Source organism: Leptosomus discolor, chromosome 1 (assembly GCF_034619465.1).
Source record: "Leptosomus discolor isolate bLepDis1 chromosome 1, bLepDis1.hap2, whole genome shotgun sequence".
Lineage (NCBI taxonomy): Eukaryota > Metazoa > Chordata > Aves > Leptosomiformes > Leptosomidae > Leptosomus > Leptosomus discolor.
Window position 1 is genome coordinate 4355540 of NC_141391.1, and position 19307 is coordinate 4374846.

Here is a 19307-nt window from a genome sequence, read left to right on the forward strand (position 1 = left end):
CAGCAGGGAGACCCATGGCAAGTCTAACAAGTGCAGAAAAAAATTAGCAGGCGCTTCCCCTGGGGAAACAGGGACACTGTTAGAGGCTGGCTCATAAAACGGCCCCGAGGATGAGAAAACCCTATTATTTTCGATATCCTGCTGCAAGATGAAAACCGGCCCAGAGTGGGCACAAAACCCTGGCATCCCTGGGGCTAAGTTCCACTCAGGCTCAGCAGCATCTGCCCCATCCTCGTCCCGCCCGAGCTCCCGCCCCGAGCGCCTGCGGAGGGCGACGGTCAAGGGCTGTGCAACGCGTATCCATCACGGAGCCATTTCAAGCCAGACGAGGACCCCGAGCGCATATCGATCCATTTTATTTCCAGCAGACAAGGCCTTCCACAATGTTAAAAATAAACCCATAAAGGCTAATTCAGCGTGTGGCAACAAGGCGGATGAATCCATCCAAGCGGACTGGTACTGCCTGGTGTTTTATCCAATATATCCCTCAGTCCTGAATCTGGGCAAGGCACGCAGTGGAGGACCAGCTGCCGCATGCAGATTGCCTCCCCTGACCCTGCTCCAAAGCATCTGCACTTCCAAGCAGCCCTTATTACAGCTGGTTCCTTTTATTTTTATGGCGTCTGCCGTTAAACACCCCTAATTAATGCAACAGGAAGATGAGGTTCACCTTGGCTTTGTTTAATGCTGGGTACCAGCAAATCTTAATCTGCACAGGAGGACGTGAGGTCTTTGGGAGCATCCTTGGGCAGATGCTGCCCAAGACATGTCCCAAATAATCCCCTGGAGCAGGTATGATCTCCAGTTCATTCGGGGGAGGATATTAAAAAGCTTATTTTGCCTTAGAGCAAGTATTGCTGCGGCATCGATGCTCATCTGTTGATGGTATTCCTCCAGCGCTGGAGGGAAGCGTGGTGATTTTTATGCAAAATGGAAAAATGGAGCGAGGTGAAGGCTGGTCTCTGGGAAAGCTGATGCAGAAACCAGATTCATTGGACAGAAATGTGCCCCTGCTGCTTGGCTGGAAGCAATCAGAGTTGTGGGGTCTCCGGAGGGATCTCTGCTTTCCTGGGAAGGCCAACATTTAAAGAATCAAAAAGCAGACACAGCAGTTCTGAGCTCCCTGGGACTTTCCAAGCTTTTTTGGGTAGTTTTGGTGATGTCAATGATTTTTGGTTGCAAACGCTTACGGTTATAGACCCAATTCCTGATCCTGATGGCAAAGAATAAAGATTTCCCACACATTGAGCAAATGACCGTGATTGTGGGTGGTGTTTGTACAGGACCAAAAAGAAGAGGGGTTCAGGAGCATCTTCATTTGATCAAAGGATCCTTCATAGGTCACAGCAACCAAAGATTTGGTCCTGAAACTTTACTGAAGTGCAGGCTGGACCGACCCAAACTGAATCAGCCTTATCTCCACTTCTGGCTTCTTGCAGCCATGCAGCACTTGCTGGATTTACCCTCCCGGCTTAGGAATGCAGTTGTCATTCAGTTCAGTTTAATAAATACAAGCCTGATGGAGATACATAATCTGGCCCCTGAGTCTTCCTTACCCCACATGGCGCACCCGCTCCTCCTGGTGCAAGGGCTGGCAGCTCCAGCGGACTGCATACCACCACAAGCCCCGTCCTCCCACAGCCAGATGCTCACAGGACTCTCCTGCCCATTTAAAAAAACGTTTTTTGGATGCAGTCTCCCAGGAAACACCACCACTCTCTATTCAGACTGCAGTTTCTCGCACCACCACGCGCTTCATGGGCTGGTATGGTACACTGAAAGTATTTTAGAAAAGCAACTAAGCATCTTTGAAGTCTTATAGTGGGATTTATGTCACCCAGGAACTGAATATAGGTCTCCAAAAGGTATTGCTTGATTTATTTCTTCGAGGCAGAAGACCAAAGGAGGTTTTAGAGAGGGACAGTAGGTTATGGAGAGCAGCACACTATGGGCAGAGCTGAACTGCAATTGCCCTGGCATTGATACTCATCTGTTGATGATGTTTGTCCAGCACTGGAGGGAAGCGTGGTGCTTTCTATGCAAAAATGGAAAGACAGAGTAATGTGAAGGCTGGTCCAGCCACCTTCAGCTTAGAAGCAAACTCACACTTGCATGCAACAGGCGATAGACTCAATCTGCTAAGAAAAGCAGGCACAGGCTGAGTGAACTGAAAATGCCACCAGCGAACTCAAGCCCTGTGAGTCCCTTCTTACTGGTCTTCCCTAAGTCAGTTAAAAAAAGGCAACTGATTTTTACAAGCTCATTTGCTTCAGCACTCCAGGACCTGGCTTTTTATTATGAAATGGCAGAAAAGGAAAGAAAAAAATAATCAGCCTTCCTTTTTGTTTAATAAGATCCCCCAAACCACTCCAAGGACTTGCAAGTGCTGAGATCAGTGTCCTGATTTCAGAGAGGACGGGTGTGGGTGGCACCTCCCGGCACAGAGGGGACGTTTGTATTGGCAGCTGAGGCAAAAAGCCTCCACACAACCTAGGGAAAAGGGAAAAAAAGAAAGAAAGAAAGAAAAAAAACCCACCCAGCAAATAAACAAAAGCATTCCTAATAAACTGGAAATGTCATACTACATCAGGGATCACAAGATCGAGCCCAGAAAGGTCCAAGTGGCAAGAACATGCTGTTAAAAACAGATGGGAAAAACAAGCCGGGAAAGGTTGAGACTGTGTTTCTGAACTTCTGTTCCCGACACGGATTTTAGAGCTGGTGCTGGTGTGGCTGGGGAGACAGCGGGGTGAAATACCAGCCGCCTGCATCGTCCCAGTAATCCCTGTGGAAACCTTAAGGCAGGACGATGGAGGAAAGAGTTTCACACTAAAATCCCTGATCAACCACTTTGGAAATGTAGATTTTTCCAGCTTCCCAAGCCCACGCTCACCACATGTCAAGTCAGGTAAATAATACTGCTTTTTTCTATCTTGGCCTTGGTTTCGTGGACTTCTGCTTGGATTGCAGAGTTGCTCCTCACAGCATGGCTGTGTGTCAAGGCAGAGGTTCAGGCTGGATTTCTGGGATGCTCTGCAGCATGGGGATGGCCACATTTAGCCTTTCTGTGCTCATTCCTACTCATCTTGAGTATGGATTTGCAGAGGTGGCTCTACTCAGTGCTGTAAGCCCAGGTCCTCGGCGAGCGAAATACAAGTCAGATGCTGGGAAAAGTGGGTTCCTGCTGACAACCTTCTAAATGTTAAGAATTAGAAGAAAAGGAGAAAGAAAGACTAAAATAAAATGGAGAGATGAGGGTACCAAAACACACAGCCCGCAGAGAGCTGCGGAGAGGAAACCTCCAAGACTGTCACCTCCAGGCTCAGCCCAGCCCGAAGGCGAGCGAGGAGATAAAGCTCCCTACGACAAACTCCTAAGATACACCAGATGGTATCAGCTATTCCTTGAAACTGTCAGAGACCTTTGAACATAACAAAATAACAGAAGTTTGGGGGGTTTTTTTCAATGCAATGCCCTCCCCCGCTCCTGAGCGTATGAAGACAGAGTCGAAGCCAACACAGCTCTGGACACAACGAGCACTGTTGGGGTCCACACTTTCCAGGAGCTCAGATGCATTCAAGCCAAGAACTATTATTTATAGAAAGAGGGTCTAGCCTGGAAGAGCTCAAAAAGTTTTGAGCTCCAAAACGTGGAAGATCTCAAAAATGTTTGTAAATACTGGGGTTTGGCTCAGGTGCCTTTCTGAGGGAGGGCAGGGGTGTGTGCGTGGGGACTCTTTCCGAAGCTCAAATCAAATGCTCTTCTGAAATTTAACACGTTCAACTGATTTCCTCTATCATTTTGCATTCCTCCATGCTCTGGGCTCCAGGAGATGCCTAAATATTCAAGCGCAAAGGCTGTCAGCACAGCTTTTCCAGCCCAGCAGGAAGTAAGAGATATCTCCAGGGAGAGACTATTTTTGGAGAGCTATCCAATTCCAAACTAAGCCTTCGAACTTTTTTTTGTTATTACTCAGATTAAGACGGCAGAGTAGGAGAGCCAAGGCATTCCCACAGCAGATCACATCGCTTCTCACACTGTCTGCTTCTCAGTGGTGGTAGGGAGGTCTTCGTATGGATGCGGGACATGGCTGGAAATCCACAGCACAGCTGAGGTCCTGGGGGTTTTTGAGGTACCAAGCTAATACGTGGGCATCTTGACATTTAGATGCAGTTGTGTTTAAATCTCAAAAATTGTTTCTTTATTCTGAACGACTTACCTTGCATGAGGCCAAGATGGACGGAGGAGACTATTTTCGTTTTTACCCAAAATATCCCAAGTGGAAAACATGTATATGACAAAGAATTGTGTTGCAATAGCTTTGCACATTGTCCAACACACCTGTAGTATTAGCAGCCAACAGCAGGACATCCCAGAGCCCCACTGCTGAACAACTGGGTTACACTAAATTAATTGCATCATCCAGTGTTGGGTTTTTTTCTTTTACAACTCCTATTTTATACGTTAAAAAACATTTAATAGCCATCCTTCATCTTATTCCTTCAGATTAATAAGTCAAAACAGAAACACTAGGGAGTACGCAATAAAAGAAATAAAATACTAAAAACCCCTTGGCTGAATTTAATATCTACTAGAATCCTTAGTCACGATGGAAATGTATTTATAACCACAAACCACCACTAAATTATCTTAACAGCCTCTAGCTGCTGCACTGATGGCCAAAACAGCACAGTAAATTACTGGCTCGCCATACAAAATTATACGCATCGCTATTATACCGTGGTTTAGTCCCAGCCTCTCAAAAGCAGAGCAAGATTTACTCTTATTACCCAACTGAGTTCACCTACCAGCACACACGTCCACACTGCCACGTGTTTACTCCTGAAACAGAGCAAATCCACTGATTTTTGCAATGCGGCCCAAACCCACAACAAATGCAGTGCCAGCGACAACCACTCGCATTTTCCCCCTCCTTTCCCACGTCTGATTGACTTTCCGCTCATCAGACTTTCCTGTCTGGCAGCCGAACTGAGTCTTTAAACAGGCTGAATTGACTCCTAACCTCATCTGATAGACTTCAAGGCAAGGCACACGTGAGGTGAGTTTGGCTTAGAAAACTTGGACTTTCTCAACATGAGACTGCAGGGACAGAGTGCACCGGGATGCAGCTTAGAAACGGGCCAGACGAAGACAGGTCTGAAGGATGTTGGTGTCAAGTTCCCAGCTCTGTGATGGACTTGTTGCAGACCCCAAAAGATTCACGTAATCCACGTGCACTTTAATTTCCTATTTATAAAGCAGTGACGGGAAGACTTCAGCATCCAGCGTGCACCCTGGCAGCACGAGGATGATTCGTCCTTTGGAAACCCATTGGGTGTCCAACCCCCTGCACCAACTCTCTGCTCTGTTGGGATGTGCAATGCTAAAGTAATTTGTGTTTGCGACCCATCTCGGTGCTATGATGCCAAGACCCTGTAATATTCAGGGTAGATGGATGAATATTAGTGAGAGAGTTGAAAGTCCAAGGACCAAAGCCTGGGGGTGAGAAAATGAACTCAAGCCCAGCCCACACGCTGGGCTTTGGGTACAAAAGCATAAAGATGGGAAAATGGGAGAAGCAGACACGATAATATCCAGGAATATACACCGACTGGGAATGGATGTCTGAGATACAACTTGGAGAGCACCCTCCTGTGTTTCTGATCATGCTTTGGTGTCGGGTTTTCTAGCAAACTGATACTTTATTTTTTAAAAAAATATATATAATTAGTCAAGATCTCTCATGCTTTGAAGAAAACAAATCCAAGGTTTTGACCAGGCCCTTCCACACTGAAAAAAGAAGGTTAAACCTTGCCTAAATTACAGCTGATTCAGCAGTAATGCACACAGCAGAGGGGAGCATGAAAACGCCAAACACGTCATTCTGGCTTCTCACCTTCCTCCACAACCTGAGCAATGGTTGGTTAGTGGGAGGCTTCAGGTACAAAGAAATGCAAAGAATAAGCTTTAAAAGCTCTTCTTCTTAATTACAAATGCAAATCTTGAAGTGTCTTACCCCCAAGTGGTACTCAACAACTCCATCCTATCTGAAATGACAAGCGCATCAGAGCAGCAGGTCCACGCTTCACCCCACCTAGCCTTAATGACAGCATTTAACAGCACCGAGTGGGTCACGGCGGAGTCCTCCAAGAAGCAGGATGGACAGAGAAACATTATGAACAGAATACTTTCATCAAACACCCTAGTTAACTAAAACCGCATACAAAAAGCCTCATAGACATCCTACGTGTAGCACAGGACAGAATTTGCTTCACGTCCCTTTTTCAGTTCCAACCCCGACCAAAGCATGAGGTCCAGTTTCCAACTGCCCCAAGACAAATACTCATTTTTAATCCCACTGTGAACACCTAACACTCACTACTGAGTACATTTTGTGGCGCGCGATCCACAACACCAACTTGTAAGACGCCCTGCCTTCTGCTGCACGTGAAGCGCCTTCAGCATTAAAAAAAACCCAAACCTGCAGACAATCTTCTTCTCTACACATGACTCCGTCTTCAAACCTCGCCCCTCAGTACACCTCCCCGTAACAGCACATACATCAGCCCGTCCGCACGCCAGCTGGCTGCACTGATTTGATGCTAAAAAGAGCGTATTGATTGATTCTCAGTCGAAGCCTCAGCCAACATGTTCTGAAAGTGTTTGAGACAACAGCCTGATCCTTTCAGGCCCTCCCTCGGGTTAACTTTGAAGGGAGTGCAAGGCAGGAGCTCCAAACATGGCTCTGGGAGCAACTCCATGGGTATGGTGCTGGATCTAGCTAGTCTCGGACCAAAGCACACCGCCTTGCAGGTGGAAACTCTCTGAAAAGGCAGGTGGAGGGAGTCTCATCACTAGGAAAGATCTGTCCTCAACTGTTTGACTGGTTTAAACCTCAAAACACCAATTTTGTTCCTTTCCAGCACTTTCTTCATGGTATCAGCTTCTACCGCTGCAGATATTCGCATTACTCACGTTTCATCTTCTTTAAAAGGTGCAAATTCAGACTCGGTAGGAGGAAGCATGTTTCTCCCCCATCGCACATCTACAGCGGAGGCAGAACTTGCTGAAGGATGCAGAGAAAAAAAAGATCTTGCAAGCTTTAACATCTGTGACCGGCTCCCCTTCTACGTTCGATGCCGAGGGATCAGAAACGCCTGATCGCCTCTCCTGAGTGCAAATCTCACCTCTCCAAGAGCAGGGTCAGGCGACAGGGTGGGACACCCACCACCTGCGCCCAGAGCCTGCTGCGCTCTGGTGATGTGCCAAACACTTGGGGTTACCTCGGGGGAGAAGGACCTTGGGGTGCTCCCGTAAGAAGTCCCACAAGCCAAGCTAAAGTGCTGGCCCCGTTCTGCACGGACAGCAGCCCTGTGGGCTTTTATCAGGGCACTTTCTCGTTCGCTCTCTTTGGAAGGTGGCCGTCCTTCGCTGTTTCGGAGGCCTGTCATGTGAAGCTTTCCCAGGCTCGTACTCACTCTCGTCACCCTTCTCCAAAGGCTCTGGTGTCAGGGGTCCACCCACACACACATTGCTGCAGGATAAAGTCCTGCTCGCTGTCAGGAAAACTCCCCGCTCCCTGCTCTGCCTCACTCCACGCACATAGAGGGCTCAGAGAGGGACTCGCGCAGCCAGGGCTATGTGCAAATCTCAATCCCCAATTTCAAGCCTCAAACAGGGACCAGCCCGCACCATCATCTCCTTCTGCTCAGCACAGTCACAAGGACCCCAGACACTCCCTGTCCTCCCCTACATCCCATCTCTTCTGCCTGCCTTTTTTTTTTTTTTTTTCATTTATTTTATTTAAAAAAGTCTTTAAGCCTGTCACAATCACAGACCGCTCACTATCTGCATGGCTGCTGCTAGTGATAACACAAGGCCAGGCTGGAGGTAGCAGCAGGACTCAGCTGCCAGCTCCGCTCCCCTCTCTTCTACTCCCCCTGCCCTGCACCCTGACCCCCCAAACAATGAGCCCTTTATTCCCCACCACCCCGCTGGAAACTCCGATCTGACATTACGTGCGGTGGACAGTGGGTGAGGGAGGCAGGGAAGGAGAGAGGGAGGGAGGACACAAGCCTCAAGCCATCGATTCTTCTTGGGTCAAAGCAAATGAGGTTTTCCTGGGAGCTTCCTACGTGGAGGGAGTTATTTAGGAACAACACAGAGACCCAGAATCAAAGGAGCTGGGTGCGGTGTTGATGGCATGGCAGCAGAGCAGCTATTTTCTGCTGTTGATAAGCCAGAAGGGGCATTTGTTGTGTTTGCCCCTTCCTCTGCTGGATGGCTCTCGAGCACAGCACCCATGTGAAAGCAGTGTGAGAAGGAAGGAGCTCTGGAGGTGCCAAGATGGCCTCTATAGGGGTAGGGAGTGGGACTTTGGAAGGGACTTGGGCACAAGGAGTACCGAAACCCTGAGCTGAATTACATAGCCAACCTTCCCTTTTCCATGGGCCACTGTTTCAAGCCAAGAGCATCCAGGGAGCAGTCAAAAACTACATATCCCCCCTACAAATAAACAACAAAAGAACTTAAAAGATGCTTAAATAAATATGTGGATGGAAAGCTGCAGAACAGATCGGTAGCAATGACTAATAACCCCATCTAGCATGATTACTGACATTATTATTGGATAAAAAAAATGCAGACAAACAAGTATCAACAGCAGCACACAGTACCAGACCTACAATGTAGACATGACAGAGCTCTTTGAAGTGAAAACTTAGAAGACACCTCAAAGTCACCAGAAAAGGGAAAGGAAGGTTTACTAATCAGTTCTGGAAACAAGATATAAGCCCTGTTTGAGTATTACGTTAAGTGGCCGAGGAGTTTGCTCAGCAAGTCAACTTGCATCCTTTGGCAGCCACACAAAAGCCCACGGGGATGTTCAGAAGGTCAGCGAGGAACCTGAATGGGCAAGGCAGCAGCTGTGATCATCAGCAAAACTTAAGCTCCGAAATTCAAAAGACCAAAAATCTTTGACTCAAAATGTTATTTCCATCTTACCATATGGATGCAGAAGCTGGAACTCCACCAAAGAGATGTCTAAATGCCTTCCAAAGCAAATGCCTTTGGAAAGTACCATGTTTAAATGGAATAAGATGCATAACAAGTACTGAGATGCTATTAGGACAGCATCTTAGATCCAGGAGACACAATGGAAATATTTTCGACATGTCCAAAAGGCATTGGGAAGCAAAAGAAATAATAAATAATAAAAAAACAACCAGAAGATATTTCTGTCAATAGATTATAGGAAAATGAGAGTCCGAATATATGGGGTTTGAAACTCCAGAGGCCATGTGAAGAAGAGTCCAGAGGAGGCAGAGATGGAAAAGCTTTCCAAGCAACAGGAAGAAAAAAGCAATCTGACCGCTTAATACAGCAATGTCTAAGAGCTGTTCTCAACTGGCCCTGCCTCAAAGCCAGATGTAAACTATAAATAAAAATGTCCCATTTCTGGCCCAAGAGTGAATCTCTTGTCCTGAACAGGCATCATTTTGGGGTGAGAATATTCACATTTGGACGGAGGAGTTAATTTCCAGGTATTAGTGTAATACAGACCACCAGACTGATGCAAGGCTTCCCAGATCCTAACCTTCTCCAGGAAAACTGCGCAAGAGTTCAGAGAAAAAAAAAAAAAAAAAAAAAAAAAAAGAGGAACAAAATACGAAAAGACAAATCCAGAGATGAATTCCCCCCCCCCCCCCAGGTTGCTGGCATCAAATTATTCCAGATTCATTGGAGAAACAGGCACTGCTGGCTATCTGACACAGCAAGAAACATATGCTTCCAGCACTCACATTTTCCTCCCGTTCTTTAAAGGCACAGCTTGCAGGCTAAAGACGAACACGAGTGCTTTTTCTTTTGACCAAGGCTGACATTTATCTATTTATTTATTTATTTTCACTTAAATGCAGCACATATTTGAATGGCTGTATAGCTAGCTATGATTGATGACACAGGTACGACTGCTCTGTGCAGGTTTGCATGCCGACCTTGAAGAATTCCTCTTCGTACAGTTTAAAACCAGGTTGTTGCAGGCATGTCTTAGGGGCAAGCATGTTTGCCTGGAGGCCTGCACATGGCCTGAATCCCTTCCTGAGGTCCCAGGTCTGTTCTCTACGATTTCACATGCTGAATATTCGCCTTGCCTGTTGCTAACCGTGCACACGAAGAGAAGGGATGCTCCGCACTGACTGCATCTATACAACCTCCCACGTTCTCTGCCAATTTGCTGCTGTTTTAACCTGTGATAACCACAGAGCTAGTCTCACTCGGCAGCAAGGTGTTCAGGTGCTGATGCAGTTTCTCCAGATGCAGACTGAAAAAGCCTAAGGAGAAGCAAACCCACCCATCCCTCTGCGAGACTCAGACCCGGACTTCTTTGCACCAGCATTTCCAGGCCAGCAACTCTGAAAGCTTTTGCCTAAAAGCATCCAGCCACGGTGGGATATTAACATAGCGGTGTGCAAGAGTGTAAACAAGTCATTTCTAGCACCGATGACTTCCCAGCTGGGATGAGAGACTGGAAAAGGCAAACAAAAACCCAACCCAGCCTTTCCCTGCTTGGCTGCTTTTGAGCCCGCAGTGCTGCATGCTGGGGAAGGACCAGAGATGAGGCACAGAGATCATCTGATGTGCAAACAAGAACGAAGATTTTTCTTTCTCAAGCTATTTTTATTATTTGAAGAGAATTACAGGAGACATCACTAGACTGTGGAGACACCAAATGAAACTCTAGAGGGAAGGTCTGCTCCTAGCTTATTCACAAACACGAGGAGCGCTGCTGTTAGGTGCTGCTCAGCGACCCATAGCAGAGATCCAGGATGCTCCAGGAGACTTTCTGGATGCTCAGCAGCTTTGGGAGCCTCTCCAGAGACAGGTGCCCAGCTGGTGGCATGGGCCAGGCTCTCAACAGCCCCAGTGGCAGGGCCAGGCTTCCCGCTCGCAGCTCCGGATGAGGAAATCACAACGGCCTGTATTTACCCGACGTCTCTCGACCAAACGATACGCCGAGGTGTGTCGCAAGTAAAATTCCCTAAGATCACCCAGCCAAAGGATGGTCTGGGATAATAAGCATTTGCATATTGTTGATCCTGGGCTTAATGTCTTTTTGCCCAAGTCCTTGGCAAGATGGGTGTATCCCGTGGAGAGGTGAAGGACGGGCCACGCAGAATGGCAGCGGCAGCAATTCAGAAACCTCTCTCAGCTCTATTGCTGCTCTCCGTGCACCCTGAAGTAAATCAAAGCCTTTCTTTCTCATTTCTCCCACCTCCTGAGATAGGGATAAATATGCTTAGTCACCACTCTTAGGTGCTGTAAGATCCACCCAAGCATTACGATAGGGAAGTCAGACTTTAAAGTACTGGAAAGGAGTACTGAAAGGAAGGGCAGTTTCTATTAAAACAAGTCATTTCCAAATCTTTTGGATCCACTCATCTCAGAGAGCCGCCAGATGACCTTGGCACCCTCACCTCTAAACTCCTGCTAGAAGTACTATGTACTTCTGTGGGCTGGCTGCAAGCCCTTTCCATAGCTTCAGACCTGCGAGCAGCTCAGAAACCCCTGGCTCAGGTAGAAGCGATAAAGCCAGGTTGAGCTCCTGGCTGTGGGAATGACCCTGAACACAAGGGCAGCCAAACCCCTGACTTGCTCCATGCCCCGGGTTCCCCACCTGACCAGACCCTCCAGGGCAGATGTGGTCTCAGCAAACATCCAGCACATCGAACCTCAATCCCGGTCGCCTCAGCTGCTACTGTAATCCAAATAAACAATATTTGCTCTGCCTTTGAGTCACTACTATAAATTATGTGCTTCAGTCTGGTAAACAATATTACATCACCTCTTGCGTCTGACACTGGCTAAAAGAAAAAGCAAAAAGAAATAATAAAAAAAAAAGGGTTTCAGTATCACTTCTGCTCTCTTCCAAACAGAAATGAAGCCAGCTTCCTGTTACACTTTCCTTAAGTATTGTTTGCCCTTCTTAAGTTCAACCTGTGCTTCACCACCATCAATCTTTTACATCCACCGTGGACTTTGCCAAGACGATCAGCCAGCTCTGAAGTCATGACAGACAGCTGAAGATTCACTCAAGCTGTCTTCGTAAAGCCAAAGCACCAGGAAAATACACCAGTTTCTCTCCCCACGCAACACGCAGACTCCATACCCCTACAGGCACGTCCACCTCGGTCGATGCAATGCCCTGGGAAGACATGCGGGTTAGCCCTGAGCAAACCCGTTTGAGTTTCAGCAGCTGAAGAGCTGCCCTAGCAGAGCACTTCCCTCAGGTTGCTCGTGTTGGTAGAAAACAAAACAAGGACTATCCACCTGCACGGGGAGCTGAGCTACGGCAGCTACGTTGCTTCCTAGGTTGTTGGCTCTGTGTTGTGCTATGCCACAGAGGTATCAGAAGCGTTGGGGTGGGAGGCACCTCGGGAGGTGTCTAGTCCAACCTTGTATTTGAGGCGTGCCTAGATCAGGTCAGCTGGAATTTTCTCCAGCCAAATCTTGAAAACCTCCAAAGACTGAGACCCTGCAGCCTCTGAGGAAACCTGTTCCTCCACATCATGACCCTCTTACCGAAGAGCTGCCATTAAGACCCAGCCTGAACCTCCAAAGGTGGTCTGTGCTTGTGGCCCCTTATTTAGTCCCCTGCTACAACCAAGAAGAGCTTGACTCCATCACCCCCATAACCATCCCTCAAGTAGCTCCAAGTTATTAGATCAAGAGTATCACGATGACAAAACACCACCACCTGACCGTTGACAGAAAGTGTGACAGCGGGCAAAGGAAAGCAGTCCCACACTCAAACAAAATGACCCTGAGGGAAGGTTGCAGGGAAGAGGTTGTGTGTTTTGACTCATCAGCAATGATGCAGCAGAGAAACAAGTTAGGGAGCGTGACCTTTGTGCAGCGTTGCACAAGAGAGGTGGTGCTGCAGGAGCACTGGCGAGCACTGCCCTTGCAAGAGAAATGCACCCCCTGACCTGCAAAACCTTCTCCGATGGAGCAAGTGTTCATCCCTCCTCTGAATCATGGGGCAGACAACAGCAACGATGCCCGATGGCCTTTTTGAATCAAGGCTGGAGGTTACACGGGCGGAGCAGGGTGCAGCAAGACAGCTTGACAGCTGGAATAAGATGCAAAGTCATGGAGTTCAGTGCTGTCAAAACTTTCTACAAAGAACTTGTTTGCACTGGGTCAGAGGGCTTCCCTGAGTCCCATCAGCAGATCCAGGTGACGCGATTTGTGCCCTAAAGCCTCTTTGCTATCCCTCCACGAGTTCAGGCTCAAAATCCATAAATTCACCTCAACCAGTACTGGAAGGGATTTCTGGAGAATTTGTCAAATTTATTCCACTGCCTCAGAACAGGAGCAGCTCTCCTGAAGGGCAGTTTGGCCAACCTGCTCTTCAAAACTTCCACCGACGGAGATTCCGAGCCCATCCCAAACCATCTGTTCCACTGCTCCACTCCTTTGGCAATCAGAGGTTAGGAAGTTTTTTCCTAACACTTGTTTCCCTTACTGCAGTTCGAGCTCAGCACTTCTTGGCCTCCCACCACCGGCCACAGAGAAAAGTTTACTCCCTTCCCCTTTGCAGCTACCTTTGACATACTCGAGGACTGTTATTTCTCCTCTCAGCCCTCTCATCCCTAGACTAAACAACTCCATTTCCTTCAGTCTTTCCATGTTTTCTAGGTTTCTGCTAATTTTTTCATGCTTTTCCCTGGAGTCTCTGCAACTTTTTCCTATTTTTGGTAGAGGGGACCATCCTGAACCAGGCATGGCACAGCTGAACACGACAGCAACCCACTAAAACTCCTTAGAGAGGGTGTGTGTGTGTGTGTGTGTGTGTGTGTGTGTGAAAAGGAGACCACTTTGCTTAATATCCGTTTCTTTGTATTTTGCTGCACAGTGAAATGGGATGTTCTTTCTTCTCCTCCTACTCTAAAATTTCGTCTTCATTAGCACCTCGCCTGGTACCTCAACCTTCTGAGCAGCCTAAGACTTCTCTGCTCCGGTGGTCCTACTTCAGTCCACACCCTACGTCCCCATTGAACGAGGACATCCTTGCTAGGCATTCTCACGTGGGATGTGAAGGATCTACTCCAGGGGCCAAAAGAAGCTCTTCATCAGGGAGCTACCCCTAAGAATAGAGCCGCAATCAGTAAATCAGTCCATCGTGCCCCCGCTTTACCCTCTTCTGCTCACCCCATTGGAGAGGAGAGAGACTGCCGATGACCTTGATTAAACTGCTTCTGCTGGATGTAAAAACGACCACTGGTGCACAAACCCCAAACCTCCCCTCAGTTAAACTGGGGTGGCAGGGGGAGAAGCACTAAAGGACTGTAAAACCAATACAAGATGAGAAGCTTTTGTTTTGGGACTGAAAATACTCTGACTTCACGGTCCATAAATGAACCGGCAGAGCACACTGATTTAACGATAGGAAGCCAAGAGCTGCTCTACAACGACAGCAGTTATTTTTTACATTGCTTTTCTGCCAGAAAGCCCACCCCCAAACCCCATCGTGCCGGGCAGCGGGTAGACACAAACACCACTCTAAACCCACGTCGAACTCGGGAGACAACAGACAGGCACGTCCAGCGGGAGAGCACCAGGAGACAGTGAGTCAGGACAGAGCGGCACAACACGCGCTGGTCTCGGCTCATCGGTCACACAACTAAAGCCAAGGGTTTTGTTTAGGGATTGGGGTTTGTTTTATTTTTTTCATGGGTGTTTTTAAGGAGGAGCCAGGAGGAGAATTAAAGGACAGCTCTGCGCTTTGTACAAGGAGACCCTTCCATGCGTGAAAGTCAGAAGTGGAGAAGGTGGGGACAGACTTTTTCATAGGGCCTGTGGTGACAGGTTAAGCAGTAATGGTTTTAAAGTAAAAGAGGGTCGATTCAGACTAGATATAAGGAAGAATTTTTATTTTTTTATGATGAGGGTGGTGAAACACTGGCACAGGCTGCCCAGAGAGGTGGTAGAAGCCCCATCCTGGGAAACATTCAAGGTTAGGTTGGACGGGGCTCTGAGCAACCTGATCTAGTTGAAGATGTCCCTGCTCACTGCAGGGGGGTTGGACTAGGTGACCTTTAAAGGTCCCTTCCAAACTATTCTATGATTCTATGAAGGTACAAAAGTGATTGTTTGAAAAAAATGGTCAAGTAAGCGGACAGTGGAGCTTGGCATCCCAAGCAGAACAGAGGTGGAAGGTGGTATTTTGGTTTTTCTGTTCCTTTTGACCTTCAATTGTTTGGTTATCTTTTCTTATCAGTACTACAGTAGCATCTTTGGGGTCATCCGAGATCATGGCCAAACCGCCTAGGGTCTACATGAACCCCTGTCCCCAGGTACGAGGCAGAAAAGAGGCACAATCCATCTCAACCTTCAAGCAGTCATCATTTGATCATTGGAACGTCCCCCAACGGAAGAGAAACTCCCGGTCGCGATATTTCCCAGAGCATTGTACAACGAGGTCCTACATAAAATATCCCACAACCTCACATAAATGCAACCCTCTGAAGTGAAACCGAGCAGGTACTGCTGTAAACACAGATTAATGCTGCGTGGGTCAGGTGTGGAGAAGAGTCCCCTTCCCCAGCCACTCTGCATGGAAGTTCGAAAGAAAATTTAGCACCTTCCCCTCTTGCCAAGAATCTCCTTGAAAAGTAAAACCAAAAGAAAACCAGGCTTATAAAAGCACAGCGTTTCAAGGACAGCACGAGCAACACACCCATGTGCAGACACGTACATTTGAAATGCGCTTGTCAAAGAAAAAATAAATCTATCGTCTTCCCTGTGTCAATACAGGCAGAGCAGGAACTTCAAACCCGATTAGCAGCATCCTGCAGCCTGAGATTCCTCCTTTGAGGTCTCAAAGCAGAATATAAACTGAAGGCAGAAGGAAAGCAGCAAAGCCAGCGAATCAACGCCTTCCCTTTGAGTCCGCACAAAAGCCGGTGTAACATCGCCGTGGCTGAAAACTCGCCTTTTGTGCACGAAAACCAAAGTCCAGCCGTGTGGGTTTGTCGCAGACGAAAGGCGGGTTTTAGGGCGGCAAAGCCATCAGCCTCAGGCTCTGCCACATCTACCTGCTCTGAACCACTCTCGAAGAGAACAATTTGATCGATGTGTCCGCACCCTGAAGGCGCAGCGCGGTGATATCAATATTATTACATTAATAATCAGGCCTTACAAAGCAAGGGGATGGGGCACCACCGAGCGAAACGCAGGTCAACATTTTCAAATCCAGCCACCGATGCAGGAAGCCAGCGCGACCGGCGTGACTGGAAGGGAAGTCCCACTGACCACAGCGCCGGGACCGCTCCGGCACAGAGATCCCCTCGAGTGACATCTGCCAAGCATCGCTTCCTGCCCCGCGGAGGGCTGCGTGGGACGGCCGGGCACATCTCAGCACGGCCGCGTTTCCTCTTGGGGCGACGAGGATGTTTTGAAAACATAGGTGGCTTGCAAAGCACTTTGGGATGTATCTGGATGAAAAGCACTCAGGCACATCGATAATTAGAGCTAACCGCCGGCGTGTCACACCCTCGTGTAGAGCATTTAGCAGATTTATGCAGCTCTTGCTGGAATGCCACAGCACAAGCTGGATATTCAGAAGGCGGTGTGAGCGCCCTTTCACGGGGCAGATGCTGGGGAGCTAATGATGTTTGATGAGTTAAGGCCACTGGTGACTCAGGATTGGCAATTAGTTGATTTCTGCAGGAGGAAGGTGCTTTGCTCCATTAAGCTAAAAGCATCCTCCACGGTTCAGCATGCACAAAGTCATTCCGTCCATCTCCCACAAAGCCTGCCTACGTACATTAGGGGTTTGATGCTTCCCATGCAAACACCCAGTTTTACCTTTGTCTCAGCACATTTGGGGGGGACAGGGAGCAAAAGAACCGGATTCCCTCGCCGCTCCGTCCCGCAGCCAACCTGATCCTCCCTCGAAGGGGATCAGGCACATGAGGAAAGGATTGCCAAGAGCAACCGGGCACACAGCCTAATGCAAAGGGACGTGGCACCGCTGATGTCTACAGGGCTGCACCCGTGTTGGACAAGGCTAACCACACCAGATCACAACTAAGATACCCCTCCGGCCCTGCCCCAGTCTGTGATACGGGACTAAACACATCCACCTCCTTCCCAAGGGCAGGCAGCGATGCTTCCATCAATCAGTAACAGGCACTGGGGAGACACCGGCTGCACTTGTTCTGCCTGCCGTCCCCAAAACGCACGCAGGCAAAAGCAACAGGACCAAAGGACGATGTGGCTGGTGCTGCCCTCCCCCACGCCACCCCACCGCGGGAAGGGAGAGCATCCAGCCCTCTCCCAGAGGCTGCTTCCCAGCCAACCGAAGCCTGGCAGAGGTTGGTGGCCGGGAGTCAGGGAGTGGGACCGGGGAGCGATGTGCCGAGTCATAGGATGGCAGCTCGACGTGGCCGCGTCTCCGAGCACGAATGCTCGTGGCGTACGGCGAGGCCGTCAGGCGGAGGGCGCAGAGAACAGTTATTTCTTTCACCGAGCGGGGAAATGTGACAGAGCTGGCATTTGGACCCTCCTTTTACAACTTCTTTGAAGTGTTTGATCTCAACCGCTAATGGCACAAAAGGCTATCGAAGCGCTACTGGTGCTATCTTCAAAGGGCTCGAACGTTAAATGATTAATAGGAACCGTGAGCAGGGAGGGGGGGGGGTGGGGGGAGCGACCGTTATGGGGGTGTCGGGTGTGTGTGTGTGTGTGGGGGGATCCAAGGTGCATTATCACCTTTACTCTTCGGGACAAAGGTATTCCCAACCTCCCCTCAAACGCACGACTCCAAAGGAGGGGGTGTGACAGCCGCAGGTCCCGGGTGAGCGCGGGGCGCAGCAAGAACCGCCCCAAATCCCCGGTGCCCGGTCCGGCCGTGCCCATCATCACGCCGCTGCAACCGCAGCCCCGGGGCCAAGCCTGGCGGGGCGGGGGGGGGGGGGGGGGGGCTCGGAGATGCTCCCATATACACACCACCACCTTCCCCCCCCCGCTTTCCCCGAGCAGCGGGGAGCCACGACCACCCCTTCCCTGCCCGGGCAAGGGGCACCCCAAGCCCTGCCGAGGCTGCGGGGCGCCGGGGGGAGGCGGCGGCAGGTGCAGCCGGGGCGGGCGGCGGCTACCGGAGAGGGAGGGAGCGGGGGGCGAGGGGCGGGCGGGCGGGCTGGGGTGGTGGTGGGGGGGGTGGACGGGGTGATGCCGGCTTCCCCGGAGCCCGGGTAGCGATGGGCTGGGGTGGGCTGAGACTTACGTATCTCCGCAACTTCTTCTCCGGCGGTGACTTTCGGAGCCAGCCCGAGCACACCACCTCGCCGCCGCTCATCGCGGCAGCCGGGCGCGCCGCCGGGCGCTGCCTCCCCGGCGCTCAGCGCCGGCAGCGCCGGCCCATGGAGGGCGGTGGGTGGGTGGGCGGATAGACGGACGGACGGACGGACGGATGGACGGACGGACAGGGAGGGGGGGGGGGGGGCGACAAGCGCCTCCCCCCGCTGCCGCCGCCGCCGCCGCCGCCGCCGCTGGGCTGCGGGCGGGGAAGCAGGAAACCGGCTCCCTCCCCGCTCGCCGCGGCTCCGCCCGGCCCGGCGCCCCGCCAGCCCGCTTTAAAGGCACAAACCCCGCGGGGAAAAGGGGCTGCCCGGCCTCCCCGCCGCCCGGGAGGGGCTGCTTCTCCTTCCTAACCGACACCCCCCCCCCCCCCCACCCCGCCGCCGCCCCGCACTCGTACGGTGCCTCCATAGAAACTTCAGACATCCCGCAGCAGGTGAGCTCCTTGGTAAACTTGGTAAAAAAAGTACACACGCTCCCCCCCCCCCAAAAAAAAAAAACCAAAACCAAACCACCTTCATTGTAAGGTTTAATCATCCCAGGTCTCTCCCCCACCACCAGGAGCCTTCCCCGCTCTTGCTGGGAAAGGGCCTTCTCACCCCAGAAAGGAGAGGGTGGCTTTCGCCCCCGCTGTGCGCAGGGGGCTTGTGCGTGAGATGAAGGGGCCATAAGGAAACAAAGAGGTTGAGCAAGAAACAGCAATAGCAAAAACCCTCCTGGATGAATAATAATAATAAAAAAATAATACTGAAGGGAATCAATAAAAGCTTCATATTTTATTATTGATTTTTAAATAATGGAGCTGTGCCCACTGAAAGGGGATTTGACCGCCACTCGAGCCTCTTGCAGACAAGCTGGGTTTCCTATTACAGCGTGTTATACCCTGGCTGAGATTAACTATCACCTTCCAGATCTAGAAACACGGTACATTTAAAAGTCTGATC

General features: G+C 49.9%; 1 protein-coding gene across 1 annotated transcript in view; it reads right to left on the reverse strand.

Annotated features, from left to right (window-relative positions):
- GAB2 (GRB2 associated binding protein 2) overlaps positions 1-18361 on the reverse strand; it is a 92422-nt gene extending 74061 nt beyond the window's left edge. The window contains exon 1 of the mRNA XM_086481618.1: positions 18290-18361. Coding sequence (XP_086337744.1) covers positions 18290-18361 — 72 coding nt within the window. The remainder of the gene's footprint in view (positions 1-18289) is intronic.
- Between the last annotated feature and the right edge of the window lie 946 nt (positions 18362-19307).